General features: G+C 33.3%; 1 protein-coding gene across 2 annotated transcripts in view; it reads left to right on the plus strand.

Moving 5' to 3' along the window:
* The window catches only part of LOC126744273 (PHD finger protein 3), a 99,162-nt gene that overhangs the window by 48,243 nt on the left and 34,913 nt on the right, over positions 1-16,006 (plus strand). For both annotated transcript variants that reach the window (XM_050451647.1, XM_050451648.1), the window contains 8 exons: positions 110-328; positions 387-530; positions 4,528-5,061; positions 10,636-10,803; positions 10,864-11,008; positions 11,064-11,448; positions 11,506-11,684; positions 14,332-14,592. In XM_050451647.1, coding sequence (XP_050307604.1) covers positions 110-328; positions 387-530; positions 4,528-5,061; positions 10,636-10,803; positions 10,864-11,008; positions 11,064-11,448; positions 11,506-11,684; positions 14,332-14,592 — 2,035 coding nt within the window. The remainder of the gene's footprint in view (positions 1-109; positions 329-386; positions 531-4,527; positions 5,062-10,635; positions 10,804-10,863; positions 11,009-11,063; positions 11,449-11,505; positions 11,685-14,331; positions 14,593-16,006) is intronic.

Here is a 16,006-nt window from a genome sequence, read left to right on the forward strand (position 1 = left end):
CGACCAATATCTGATGATAAATAAATATCTCTAATTTGATAAATGAACTAATATCAAACTAATATCGTTTATCATAGCAAGAAGTATAAATTGGTATTATATTCTTTAGGATAGTTCATTAAAGCGCCCTCTAGCTGCTGCGAGAAGAATAAGAAAAGCTTCTCGTAATTCGAGGCAATCGACAGATAGTAACAACTCTAATAAGAAAAATGGAAAAGAGAAAGTTGCGGCTGCGATGCCATGTGTGGTCTGTCAAAAGCCCTCCAGGAAAAATTCCATTTATTGTTCGGAAGAGTGTATATTGGCGCACGCACAAGGTGTAGAAAGGGTTAGTGGTTTTATTTTATGCAAACAAAAATATTTTTATTAGGAAAAAACTATTTTAGGTGGTTGTTTTCGAAAGAACAACAGGAAATATGCTGACAGGTAACAAGGCACCAAGTGCAACAAATTTGGACCAGTGGTTGAAACAAAATCCTGGCTATGAAGTTGTTCGTTCTGCTGGAAAAGTTGTTACCACTAAAGTAAAGGTAATATATTTTTAATTATTTTATTAAAGAGATATAGAGCATTCGCTGGGAGCAACGTACCTCATTAGAGTAAAGATACTTATCTAATAAAAAGCATTTTTATGAAAATTAAAAATTTTATATTATTATAGATTTGAAGTTTTTATTCTACGTTTATGACGACGGTTGTCCTTTGATATGATGTTATGAGAATATCAGTATTTACTTGTGAAAAGATCGGCTTAATTCGCCTTTTTCACATGGTGCAGCATAATCGTTTTTGCTATCGTAACAGTTCACAAAAACACTCAAATGCGTCTCTTTTTTTTGTCAACCGAACAAATGCCGAATGTAAACATAAAGCCGTTTGTCAAGATGACATTTCGCATGATGATATTAACTTTTACGTGCGGTGTTGCCATTTCAAATTTTTTAGAAGCGGTTTTAGGAATAATAATTAACATTTTTTTTCGCTTTAAAAATTTTAAATCTGTTGATATATATCTCGAAAATTTCCTCTTTTGAAAATGGTCTTAGGTATGTACTGAAATTTTAAATGGATTTCATGTTAAAATTGCTTGAATGAAATAAATAAGAAATAGCTGCATAATGGCTATTTTTATAGTGTACGAGTGTTATGTTCTTACGTGGTATAATTCTATTGGTACTATTTTAATTAAGTCGCACTTAGTAAAGCAGTTGTTCGCAATGTGAATCGCATTATAATAAATAAATTATTAGTTGCATATGTAATTATAAAGAAATGATTTAGAATAGCTGCATATCTGCTTATTACCAATTATTATAATCTAGCAAATTTATTGCTTATTAGACCCCGAAATGTCACGAATTTTAAAAAGACTATCAAGCTTTTTTGAAAGCTTAAAAAACCAAAAGTGGCAATATGCTTCGGTCAAAATATCAAAAAAAAAGCTGGTTATCATTTTCTAATGTTATAGTCACTAAACTTGAACAAGATCATGAACCATTTATTCCGGCTTCAACATCGTTCTTAAATAATTTAGAAATAATAATTTAAAATGCAAATACTACCTCCACATTAGTCAGTGGAAAAACACAACGTGGGACTTGGAGGAAATAAGTCCAAACAATAACAATAATTATTATTTATATTTGTTTTTGACAATATTTTTTTTTTATTCATTTTTTTAAGTAATGTTAATAAACTAGTATAAATCTATGTTTTCTTTTTGTTCTACGATAATGCCAAATATTTTTTTTAAAACTACCTAGTACAGATGCAGGAGGTCAACACTAAGCACTTATTCTCATAAACAATGAATCTTTTTTTCCGTATCTTCGGTGAAAAAAATTTAATGAAATGTAGAAAATATTTCTTAATTTTATTGTTGGACCTGTTAAAAAGAGAATTTCATGAAGTTGACGTGAAGTTTAATCCCATTTCATTTAAGGAATGAAGCTCACCTTTGCGTGAGGTTAGTGACGAATTTATTTTATATTTATATATTCAATTACAAACACCTTAACAGGTAATTGTTAATAACATGTAAATGTTAAAAAAAAAACAAACAATATGCAATAAGCTTATAAATAAACATACATAAATTGAACAAAAAAGCAAGAAAATAAAGTGGCTACATATTATTTTCTAACTTATTATTATCTAACTTATCCCCCTGTTCCTCTTATAACCTTATTTTTAAAACTATTACTCTCTTAAGACTCTCCCGTAAATAGATCATACGAACTATAGTGCGTATTATACAATTTTTTTAGTTGGTCTGTTACCCCTCTAAATCCATAATTGGTACGGTGAGATCGTTCATAGAAAAGGATCCTTTGACGTGTAACCCTATTTGGGACTTTTAATAATATCCTATTTAAAAGATAAGAACTATCTATTTTACCGTTAAGTAATTTAAACAAAAAATTGATTCTGGCATTATTTCTTCTAATTTCCAAGTTTGCAGCCCAACTAGCTGACATCTAATGTTATAACAAATAGTTTCGTAAGGGAACCTATGTTTATAAAGTAAAAATTTGCAAAACTTATTATCTATACGATTAATATGTGTGTTATAAAATGGTGACCAGACAATACAGTTGTCTTCTAAAACACTACGAACTAAAAATATAAACATTTTATGGTTGTAATATCACTGATTTGATCACAATGTCTCCTAATAAAACCTAGCATTCTAGAACCCTTCATCGTGATGTTATCAATATGAGCATTAAAAGTCAATTGATGGTCAAAAATAACGCCTAAATCATTAAAAGTGTCTACACTTTCCAGCAAACATCAGTCTAATGTATATGTAAAACTATAAGGAACTTTTTTCCGGTGAAAGGACATAACTTTACATTTTTTAACATTAAGGTTCAAAAAATTTTCTACAGGTTATTGATTAAAATTATTTAAATCTAGTTGCACTAAGGAACAGTCTTCATCACAGTCAATAGTTCGAAAAAATTTTAGATCGTCAGCATATAAAAGACATTCACAGTGTTTAAAAACAGATACAGCTTCATTTAAATATATTGGCCCAAGATGTGATCCCTGAGGCACTCCAGCAGTCACTCGAATTTCCCTTAAAGTTGCTCCCCTTAGCTTGACTTGTTGAGTACGACTATTCAAATATGAATCGATCCACTTTAGATATGATCCATGTACCCCCAATGCTTCAAGTTTCTTTATCAATAGACCATGGCATACACTGTCGAATGCTTTTTGTAAATCGGTGTAAACAACATCAATCTGATAGCCTTTTTCGAAATTTTCACTTAAAAAATCCTGAAAATCCGCTAGGTTTGTTGCCGTTGATCTACTTTTGTAAAAGCCATGTTGTTTCGGAAAAATATAGAATTTGAAGGTGTTAAATATTTCATCAGTGAAAATTGATTTAAATATTTTGGAGAAAACTGAAAGCAAAGAAACACCCCTATAATTTCCAATCTCAGTTTTGCGTCCACTTTTAAAAATAGGGAATAGAACTGACAGCTTTCAATACGTGGGAAATGAAGATGTATCAAATGACCTCTGAAAAATTAACCGAAGAGGCTCAACCAACACGGATGAACAGTTTTTGATAAACACTGGTGAGATTCCATCAGGTCCTGATCCTTTATTGGCATCCAATGAGTTAAGTTTGCCTAGTATTTCTTCATTGGTAAAAATATGATGTGAAAGAACAGACACCAGATTTTCTGGAACAGATGTAATGCATTTGTTAGAAAAATCCGAATAGCAGGATTCAAAATGGTCAGCAAAAATTTCAGATACTTCCTCGGGAGTCTCCATTTAAAAATAAAGCAGAAAATACTTTTTCGATAAAAAAATTAACGGGTTCTAAGATTTTTTCAAGAAGCAATAAATCGTGTAATAAGAGAAATCGTCTTTTAATTATTCTGTTTTCCCTATTTTCTCAAAAAAGGCTGCATATAATTTAAAAAAATTACCTTTAAAATAAGGTATCACTTGATCCCTAACCCCATTTTTATATTTTGGGGTTGGAGCTCACCCCCTCGAGAGGGTTGAATTTGCAAAGCTGGCGATATACACAAAATCTTTCCCCCTCAAAATAAAAATCGATTAACATTAAAAAACAACTGTTTTCCTAAGTGCGAATTAATTAAAATAGAAAAAGAATTATACCACGTAACACCATTACATTAGTATACTATAGAAATAGCCAATACGCAGTTATTTCATTTAAGCGCTGGTAACTTCTAAATCCGTTGCGAATTTCGGTATATACCTAACGACTTTTTTTTGGCAAATTCTACAAGCAACATTTCTTAATAACAAATTTTTCGATACGACCATTACTTTTCGAGTTATTAGCATTTAAAGAGTTAAATTGTTTCATCACTTTTTGTTGTCTGTTCTGATTAACAAATAATTCACGAAATGGTGTTCAGCCTTGCAAATAATATAAAATATAATGTTTTTTAGTCTTCCCGCTAAATTTTGTACCTCTTGTTCGCAGCGAATGGACTAATAGGAGAGCACATTTAATAGTTAATTGCTTTTCAGCCTGGTCAGCTTACTCAATCAAAACTGAAACTAATAAAAAATCCAAACAATACTGGAGTTTCACTGGCAGTACAACAAAAAGGTGTTAGTATAGGTGTATTAAAACACGCACCTAAACATCCACCCGAACAACTTAATCAAACGCCAACCAAGCCCAAAGTGATAAAAATCTACCAGAAAGAGTCGGGCCCTAGGGACTCTAAAGTTAAAATGATCCAGCCGCAGCCTATGCCACAAGTTTTGAAGCCAAAAGAGGTCACTCCTAAGCCGCAAAAGATTCAGGTGCAGACTTTACTAGCTCCCAACCCCAAAACAGTACCCGTTACTCCACCCGTAAAGACGCCAAAAAAAGAGGCAATTCCCAAGGAACAAAAAAAGACGCCCAAAATTAAAGTGAGAGAGGAACAACAGGCTCCACAGGCTACGGCTCCTCAAGCTAAACAGGAGGATATTAGGGATAACGTGCAAAAGACCGTTTTTGAGCAATTGCTTGTAAGGTTGAAAGAGAGCGATATTAAATTAACCGATGAAGAGGTAAGAAAAGAGGTAACAAATTAAGAGTTTTGAGAATGTTTGAATGTAAGTTTTAGGTCATTAAAAAATATTCGGTGATTTGATTCTGTTTTTATTAAATATTGTAATTTTAATGTTTCAAAATGCATTTCATAAATTCTTGACATCATTTTTTGGTTTATGTAAGGCTTTTTTGCGAGTTAAAACTCATAGGCCAGTCACTTACACGCTTTTGCCTTAAAAATAAAATACATAACAATTTGCCAAAATAAAGAAATGTTTATTCTAATGGAGAAATTAACATGAACTCAATATAAAGAAAAATATATTAATCATCATCGGATTCAAAATTTCTGTAAGTGTCTGTATCCTCTTCTTGGGTGACATTAATTTGTTGTTATTGAAGCCTTGAGGTTTTTCCTTCATATAACAGTTCCTTGTAAAATTTATGATGGACAGACTGAACAAAAGGTAGTAGCTGCCAGAGATTTTGATACTTGGCCAGTTTGATTTTTGGTGGGGTAACATGCAAATTTGGCAATGCTACAGTGTTGGCTGATTCCTTGGGCGTCCAGTAGTATTTTTTTGTTTTAGGTCCATTGTATTAGATGCAATTTCTTGGTTGTAGACTTCTTTATAAAACATCTTGTAAGGTTCGGCTTTTTCATAATGCAACCATTGCATCTTACTAAGGCCTATAATGTCTGGTTTCATGTAGCTATCCTTTGGAGATATTGACTTAAAGTCCTGAGGCTTCATTTTAACCACAATAAATTTGCGACTAATGCCTCCCACAAAATGGATCCACTCATCAGGAGTAAATATGTTTGTAACCTTTTTTTTTGATTTTTCTATAAGGGCAAAATCCCGGTCGCACTCCATGAACGAATGATCCGAGACAAGAAATTGATGATCTACTCTTTTGATGTGGGTATGTTGCACAACATAGCTCCAGAACTTCACTATATTTTTATTTTGTCCGCAGCAGTTGTCACTGAAAAAGAAGTCTATATGGGTAATAGTTGGTGGCAGACATTCAATATATTTGATTAGACATGATAAAACCTCCTGAGACCCTTTCGCTGCCATTCCCTCATGCCACATATATGTGTTGCCAGTACCAGTAGCTAGATCATGTATTCCAAGGTTGTATGTCCAAAGTTGACGTAAATAGTACACTTTGCTGCATGTAACAAATGGAGTGGGTAGAGTTTTTTTGCAGGTCAAAACATATGGCACGACGAGTTTGGGGGGATTCTTTAGCTAAGGTAGTGGCCTAATTCTTCAAGGATTTAACAGAAGACACTTTCCTTAAATGAATCTCGTGGTGGCGCTCTCTTTTCTTCAGAACCTGGATCTAGGGCATCCATTTTGATTTTTAAAATATCGCAGGTTGAGCGAGTTTGTCGCTGTAAGGCCGGTGAAAACTAAGGTTGAACTGAGTGTTAAAAATATCACGGTATTTGCTGATTCTTACAGGATCTGTTCGTTGTTGTGAACAAAAGTCTTTATACAATCTGTACATTTTTGAAATATTTAATTCTGGAGATAGATATTTACGGTTTGGGTTATCCTTTCTTGTAAAATGGCTAATAAACTTCGGAAAGGAATTTATATGCTCTTTCACTAAATCGATAGTGTCCTCGCTTAGTTTATTTCCAGGAGTATGACGACTCTTTGATCTGGGCGATTCCTGTTTCTTTATGTTTACTGACAGCGTTATAGAACCTCTTCTGAGAAATATCTAACGTACACAAAAAAAAACTGCTTACAAACGCGATAATTTTTCAACGTTATGATTGTGCTGACGTTTTTTTGAGAAACTGCAAGTCGATTGGGTCGTTTAGGAATATGCTTAGAAACACATGAAACAATAAATGAAGTTTGCAAGTCCCAACCATTTTGTTTCTTTCCGAGATCCCAGAAATTTGAAAATATAGACATGCGCACTTCTTCGGTAAAATGTTCATTACATTTGTATCTACATCTACAAATGTGATTGTACGGTTTAACTGATTTTGATTCATGAACTTCACCCCGCCGTCCAACGTACCTTTGGTCAGAGTTACGCTTTAGTTTTGCTTCGGATCGTTTCCACTGTGCTATTTTTCGTGTTCGTTTATTGGATGTACTTGCTTGAGGTTCTCTTTCTGCTATGCTAAGCTTTGAATTTGAAGAAGACTGTGAACTATTTTGATGTGGGACGTAGTCCATATCAACATCGGAATTATCACTAAACTGATCTAAAATTAAAAAAAAAATAACGTCAAGGAAAACATATTTCAACAAATTATATAGCACTTTGAGAACTTACCATTTTGGTATTCATCAGAAGTAACCATTTTGATTAAAAAAAAACTTCGAAACAACTTAAAAAATGCAAAAACTTGTAAAACTTAACCTCTTCCACTTCGCGCGTAATCTACTAAATGACTGATGCTTGAGTGGCAAAGGGGTTCAAGCGCACTTAGTTCCCTATACCAATTAACAATACGGGCGACTGAATCTGCTGATTTTCTCAACAGTTCATAGAGAGCAGCACTAATATTGAAACGCACTTAGTTCTCTTTGCTATAATATAAAATAATGTTTCACCATTCAGTTTTTACACTTAGATCGATTTCTGAAAAAATGTCACTTGGACTCCTTGACTTCTGACCCCCTCATATAAGCTATTATTATTATTATATTATATATTATACGGGAGATCCCATGTAATGTTTAATAGGGTCCAAAATTGGCTAGTCTACAATCCAGTATTAGAGTAATTTAAAGGGCACTAACATTTGCAATCAACAAGATAACTTTTAATTTTGTATGTTTGCTTGTTTAGAAGTTATTGTCGAAAATGTTGGTGAAAATTTTGTCTTTTTTGTCGTCCCGTACTTACAGGTATCGCTTAAGGTAAAAAAAAATCGAGAAAGTTAGGTAAGAGTAAACTGCCAAGTAAAATTGTCATAATAAAATTGTAGTTTTAATTAAATTATTTTTGAAAATTCGTATAATCGTGCACATCCACATAAATTATTATAATATACATATACCATGAAATATTAAAGAAAACTTGTAAACTTTAAGACTTTACTTTTTATTAAAAATAATTTATTAAACAATTGTTCAAATATTCCTCCGTAGGCCGCTAAGCAATGGTCGTAAAACTCATTTCTAACATTCGCTAATTGAGAAATTGAAATTTTGTTACATTCATTACATTTGTATCTACAAATTAGATCGAAATCTCATTTTTTAACTCAAGATTTGGGTAATTCTTATCTTTGTAAATTTTATTTTTTAAATGGCCCCACAGAAAAACATCGTTGGGAGAGAGATCAAGAGACTTTGGTGCCCAATTTATTAAGTGTCGCAGGCCAAAAACATTCTCATTGAAGGCGTACTTAGATATTCCCGAACAGCAACCCTAAAAAAAGCAAAATGCAAAATGTCGATGTCCACAAGGGGTAAAGACAGTTTTCAACTAATGGCAATTAATAATAATTTGTATCTGACGTTAATTAACCTATTCTTTGTTCAACTAGCAACTGTGGTTTAATTTTTTTAGAAAATATGTTTAAAAATAGTTGTTTAATACTGCATGGAATACTATTCCACATTTTAACCTCCGCGAATTTAAAAGAGCGCCGAAATGATGCAGTTCTATGGCGTGGCACAACAAAAATATCAAAGTTTCGCGTCATGCTCAAAATCCAAAAATTCATCTCGCAAGTTTGCCGGTTGGCCTTCCTTGATAATCCGATAAATAAAGTTAAACATATGATGCTTTCGTCTATTTGTCATATTTAATAAATTTTTGCCATTAAGATATGGCGTTTTATGGTTTCTTTATGGGATATTATAGGCAAATCGCATACAGGAATTTTGAATTTTTGAATTGCGTTTTTGGTACTTGAACGTAAAGAGCCACCATATACCACATCATCGTCATCGAACAAAGATAAAAGAAGGCTTTCACAAAGTAAATATTTTTGTTTTGTGGACATGTTCCGATTAAATTTAAAAAGATTTTTCAAATTTATTGACATATGCTTTACTTTTTAAGTATTCCCATAAAAAGTAATCGAGGGGAGTTAAATCTAGCGATCTGGGTGGCCATTCAATGAACCCTCGTCTACCTATACAATGATTAGAAACAACGATGGAAAAACTCTACTCGTGGCGGGGCTCCATCTTTCTGGGAAAAAAAAACGTTGGTGCATGTCGGGTTACAAAGTTATCAGAGCGGGGTTAAAATCATTTTGAAGAAAGTCCAAATACCCCACCAGTGATAGTGTCATCAAAAAAATAAGGTCCTAAAACTCTTCCTTCCACTATACCGCACCACACATTGACTTTTTGAGGTTGTTGTGTATGACATTCTGTGAACCAATGAGAGTTTTCGGTCGCCCAGTATCGAATATTCTGTCTGTTTACATGACCGTTTAGAGTAAACGTTGATTCGTCAGAAAATATTATCCGTTTTACAAAATTATTGTTATCATTACATAATTGCTTCTTTTGCTTACAAAATTAATTTCGGCGATCAAAATCATCTTCCGATAGCTCTTGAAGTAAGAATATTTTATAAGGGTGGAACTTTCCTTTTTTCAATACTTCACTCAATAAGCACAGTAGATCGCGATAAATTAACATTAGAAGCCGTGCCTGTGACTTTAGGATTATCTTAGACCGTTAACAGAACGTTAGGCTTACCTTCTTCAGTTATTGAACCACAACCAGCTTTTTGAGTATCCCGAACATTCCCAAATTCACGAAACTTTGCTTCAACTCTGCTTACCATGCTTTGGCTAATAAGCGACCGATCAGGATGAGTTGCATTAAACAACTGAGCCACCTCCTTTTGAGTACGCGACATATCTTTGAAACCAATCATGCACAAGATTTGTATTCTTTTACGTTCGGTTAATTTTCTCATATTTCATACAATAACAATAGGTAATAAAGTGTAGTTACTAATAAAACGTAGGATGACTCTGCTTTCTCTCAAAAAGAATAAACACCACTTGCAAATGTAAAAATACTTCAAATAGTTGCACCAAAATACATTCAGTTTTTGACACTGCAACAACAACTAAAAATCAAAATTCCAACATTTAATTTAGATCGGTATTTCTTTAATTTTACATTTTATCATCATTTTTCGTTAAAAATTGATTATGTAACTACTTTTGCTTTGTAACCACATTTGTACCATATCCTTTGTAAAAAAATTCTTCGTTCTTTCTGATTTTGCATTTAAAAAATGGTGGTTTCCATTTAAAATACATATTGATGACGTCATCTTTTTTTTTTTTGAGTCACTCTGTATATTTAATTCTCACGTTGAAAAATCCTAAACCAAATATTAAAATCGACGGGTTCGAGCATTTTTTTCAGAAACGGTCCATTTCATTTCTATTGAATTTGTCCGCTACTTTACGGATGCACTGTTTAGTTAGCAGCAATGTCCAGCCGTAATAATTAAGAGGAACTTCGTAACTGGATATTTTGTGGCATATCTTTTTGATATTGAATCTATCTATTTGACTGCTTCCTTACAATATTTCTGTTGCATCTATAAACTCACTGGTATTATTCTAGGTAAAAAACATATCAATTGAAATTGAAGCTGAACTATACAAGTGCTTTGGTGACACCGGGCAAAAATATAAAAACAAATACAGAAGTCTCATATTCAATATTAAAGATCCTAAAAATCAAACACTGTGGCGTCGGATATGCGAAAAATCAATCAGCTCATATGAACTGGTAAGACAATATTCATAACTAAAGTGTTTTTCTTTATAATACATACAATTTTATTGGTAGGTTCGTTTGTCACCAGACGACATGGCCAGCCAAGAGTTAGCCAAATGGCGCGAGCAAGAGGCGAAACACCAGTTAGATATGATTAAGAAGTCTGAAATAGAATTGTTGAACTGTAATAGACAGTACGTTCTTAAAACACATAAAGGTAGTATTCTTATAACAATCTTTTGATGTCAGTTAAAAAAAAACACAAATTTCAGGCGAGGAAGTCTTAGAGGATAACCGCTCAACGAACAAAGTGGACAACACAGAAATCATAAAGAGTTTGACAGAAGGCTCCACTTTAGACACCGGTGTGGATGCTAAAGGCGGCTCAAAAGATAAAGAACGAGATAAGGAAAAACGTTCCCTCTCAAAACATAAAAGCAGAGATAAAGAACGACATTCCAGCAGGGAAAAGCGTAAAGATAAAGATCATAAAAGAAGATCGAGCAGTAGGGACAGGAGCAGAAAGCGCAGTAAAAGCAGGGATAAGTCAAGAAGTAGACACGATAAGAAGAAAAAGAGAAGTAGGTCGAGCAGCAGAGATAGAAGCAGGGGAAGGAGTCGGGATAGGAAAAATAGGGATAAAGATAAAGACAAGAAGTAAGAAATTCAATAAAGTTATTAAATTTTATAGTTCTTAAATATCATTTTAAATAGGAAATCTTCGCATAAAACGTCGCGTCATTCAAAGGACACGCATTCCAAAATTATATCTTCAACAGACTCTTTGGACCAGAGATCCAAAGAAATCTTGGAGCAACTGAATAAGATTGCGCCTCCGGTTGAGGAGAGGCTTTGGAAGCATGTCACTCAGGAGGATATCGTTCCGGGTGTTGGTAAGCGTATGCATATTACATAAGAATTAAATTTTAGCCTACTTATTAGAAATACCAGGATAAAGATCAAAATATTTTTATAGACATTTCTAGCCATTAGACTTACATTTTGACTTGTGTAAACAGATGCTGTGTATACAGTGCTTTCATTTCAAAACGATCCACCCTTAATAACTTTCTTAAAAAAAAAAAAAAAAACACACACGCCAAATTAGATATACAGGGGGGCGTTTAATTATGCATTTACTGAAGTTCTGGCAATCACCTCCTCACCTCCAGCTAATCTCACTTTAATATGTCAAATGGGAACCCCATCGTGTGATACATCATAGTAAGCAGCGTAAAATTCTCTATTTAACGGCACCAAAAAAAATTAAATCGGTAAATGTGTATGCAAATAGTTAGCGAAAATGTCTAGAAATAATGAATATTTTATTTACGCCAAACTTTGGTATTTTAAATGAATACTTTTAGTGTAGTACTTACATCATTTTAAAATTCTTACATTTTTTATAATAGATCATCAAAAAAAATACAAGCAATTTAGAAGTTAAAATGTGTGGTAACAAACAGTACATTTAGTTCAAGCAAATTATTTATTTTTTTAAGTAAAGAATGTGTACCGTTATTTGCGAGAAAAAAGAGTGTCTTCAAATTTTTTGCAAAAATCTTTGCAGTCTTATAACTTTGTATGTGTATTTATTTCACTTATATTTTTTGCGAAACCTACCTAATAGGTACAAAAAAACACTGCAATACCTTACATTTTTAAGGCGTTTAAAAAGCAGGCGATTTATTATTGTTAAAACTGTCAGTTTGAAGCGTGCAATTTTTTGAATTTTAGTTAAAACAGTGAGTTAATAAAATGGTGTATACGCTAGCCGAAAGAATAGAAATAATTTTCCTTTATGGAGCTCAAGATCGGTGTGCTCGCAGAACCGCGAGAGCATTTAATGAAAGGTATCAAGATAAAAACGTGAGCCATAAATACGTATTAGAATTGATACGAAAATTTGAAGAGACGGGGTCGATTTGCAATAAGAAAAAATATGAAAATAGAAGTACTAGGCCAATTTGCTATGGATCCAACTTTGTTTATACCAAAGGCCGCAAAACTAAGAAATATTTCCACTGTTTCCGTACATAAAGTTTTAAAAAAAAAAGTTCTTTCCTTATAAAATTCATATTCTTCATGAACTCGGAGAAGATGATTTTGATAGGAGAATTCAATTTTGTGAAGTGATGTGCCAGCGAACTGACGACGATCCCCATTTATTGAAGAACATTTGCTTCAGTGAAGAATCGTCCTTTTTTTTAAATGGCCTGGTGAACAGACATAACTGTAGATACTGGGATAATGAAAATCCGCATGTTTTTCGGGAAGGCCATACCCAATATCCCCAAAAAATTAATGTTTGGGCAGGAATTTATGGGAATGAAATAATCGGGCCATTTTTTTTGGAAGAAAATTTGACTGGCGAAATTTATTTAAACCTTTTAGAAAATGCAATATACCCTTCCATCATCCAATCTATGCAAAATCAAGTAGATCAACATGATGCTATATTATTGAATGAAAATAATATACATTTTCAGCAGGATGGAGCTCCCGCGCACTACACTTTGGTACTTCAAGAGTGGCTTGATGAAAATTTTCGAGAAAAGTGGATTGGCAGACGTGGTGCAATCGAATGGTCTGCGCGGTCTCCGGAGCTAACCCCACTAGACTTTTTTCTTTAGGGCTATTTAAAAAACAAAGTTTATAAAACCCCACCTGAGAGTATTGAGAATTTAAAAAATAGAATATTTCAAGAATGCAGAGAAATTAGCGGGCAGACCCTTGCCAATGTTCGTAAAGAGTTTAAAAATAGTCTTAATTTAATTAAAATTTTTTATTGTCTTGCTAATAACGGCGCGCATTTTGAACATTTAATAAAATAAATTTGTTAAACTAATTAAATTTGTTTTTCTACCCTACCGATTTACACTTTAAAATTGCTTTTTGGTCAATCAATTTTATTTTTTTTACAACCATTGATAGTATAATGAATGCCCTTTAAAATAATGTATCACACCATGGGGTAGCCATTTGACATACCAAAGTTTGACGTAAATAAAATATCCATTACTTCTAGACATTTTCGCTAACTATTTGCTTATACATTTACCAATTTCATTTTTTTTGGTACCGTTGAATAGAGAATTTTACGCTCCTTACTATGATGTATCACACGATGGGGGTTCCCATTTGACATATTAAAGTGAGGTTAGCTGGAGGTGAGGGGTAATTGACAGAACTTCAGTAAATGCATAATTAAACGTCCCCCTGTATATCTAATTTGACGTGTTTTTTTTTTTTTTTTTTTTTTTTTTTTTTTAAGAAAGTCATTAAGGGTGGATCGTTTTGAAATGAAAGCACTGTATATGAAAAACTCTCTAAATTATTATTTTAGTTTCAAAAGTTACGTAAAATAGACTGTATTTTTCTAAAATGCTTAAATATTTTCCTCTCTTATAAAAAGGAAAAGGTTTATTCTATCTATTAATAGTCTAATATAGCTAATTGATGGAGAAACATTGTTATAATGAAACTATCCTACCACATTCTTGGCACTTCTTACTTATTCAAAATTGGACATTTTTTCAGCTCCGGCAGACAGTGACAGTGACCACGAAGTACCTTCGTCGACAGTCACAATTCCAACTCCCCCTGGTAGCCAAGAGGCCGAGGATTTCCCCAGTATATCGTCTGATGACTCAAAGACCTCATTGAGGTCAAAAGAGAATTCCGCTGATGATGAAAGGGGTCTTTCGCCTCCTCCAAAGAAACCTCCCAGTCAAATCTGGGCTGGCACCATAAATATGGTCGATGTTGCACAAATATCTATTACTGCTCATGAAGTGTCAGGTAAGTCGAGGCAATAATTATTTTAAATCGTATTTTATTGGCCATACAGGGTGTCCGAAAAGACAATAATAATAATACTAAAAGGGCTTGCGGAGTGACTCACAAGCATCCAGAAAAACATAAAATGGCTTAAGACAAAAATCCATAGTTTACGCGATATTGACACTAATGAAATACGTGAAAATCGAACTCTTGAATCAGATTTTCGATGACATACCTTAAAGTTCATATTTTGTAAATCCTGATTTCAGTTTTGCAACACTGAATAGTCATTTCATTGATCAGAGACCAACATCAAACTAAACGTTCAAAAAATTTTATAAGAAATCTATTTTAAAGTAAAGTCAATCACTCAATTTTGACCCCTCAAACTGGACAAAAAAAATTGTATGCTAACCTGACTAGTACTTTTCATAAACCTTTTCTTTTCCCGGTAAAAACACGTTTACTTTGAATCGGTACTGCGACCTTTCTTTTCGAGTGAAATATTTTCTAGATTTTTTGCAGCGTGCTGCGGCAAAACATATGCATGCTTTGTAGTCCGGACGCGTATTTCCAAAACCTAATATTGTACAACGCCCGCAAGTTTTCCTCGATTGTTATCGGTCAATTCGAAATCTAGTTGGTTACAACGCTCTACTCTAAAATCTAATACGATACAACTCCACCGCAATATTAAATAGGATTTTATCATTAGACTCCTAAATATATTCGAGTACAGCGCCAAGCCGCTAAATCTAATAGACTGCAACACCAAAGCCATTTATTTAGATTTAAACACTCATAACATAACCTTAAATATTTCAGTGCTGTTATTGGTGCAGGTATCATTAGTTTTTAGTTTGTTTCTATTTGTTTTTGTGAATTGAAATCTGTGAAAACATGGAAGATTTTAAGAGTTTGTTGGAACCAGCAGTATTTAATGTAGGAGTAGTGGATATTGTGGAGTTTCGTGATAGAGAATATTATAAGGCTGTTTTACGCCTAAAACTGCCGGGAAAAAAGGATGCTGACTCAACCTGTGATGACTTTAACATTAAGTGTAATGAATGGATTAAAACCTTTTCGGCTTTGACAAAAACGCGGTGGGTAGTCAAACAAACATTACCACATTTACAAAAACTTTTATTTCGAAAGAGGTAAAGTCCAGTGCAACGATATATTAGAATGGTCACCCGTCAAAACACCAGCATTCCACATGCCAAACAATGACATCCACCTTCTATTTACATTGTTTGAGAAGTAAAATGCTGGTGTTTTGACGGGTGACTATTCTAATATATCGTTGCACTGGACTCTATGCATGCCATCACACTAATTTTAACAAAATTAGCCAAGAAGCACGAAGACGGCAGTCTACTAAAACTAAGGGTAAAGAATGTGAGGCTTCCGTGGATATAAAAATTAATAAAAA

The sequence above is a fragment of the Anthonomus grandis genome, chromosome 13, assembly GCF_022605725.1.
Source record: "Anthonomus grandis grandis chromosome 13, icAntGran1.3, whole genome shotgun sequence".
In the NCBI taxonomy this organism is placed as follows: Eukaryota; Metazoa; Arthropoda; class Insecta; order Coleoptera; family Curculionidae; genus Anthonomus; species Anthonomus grandis.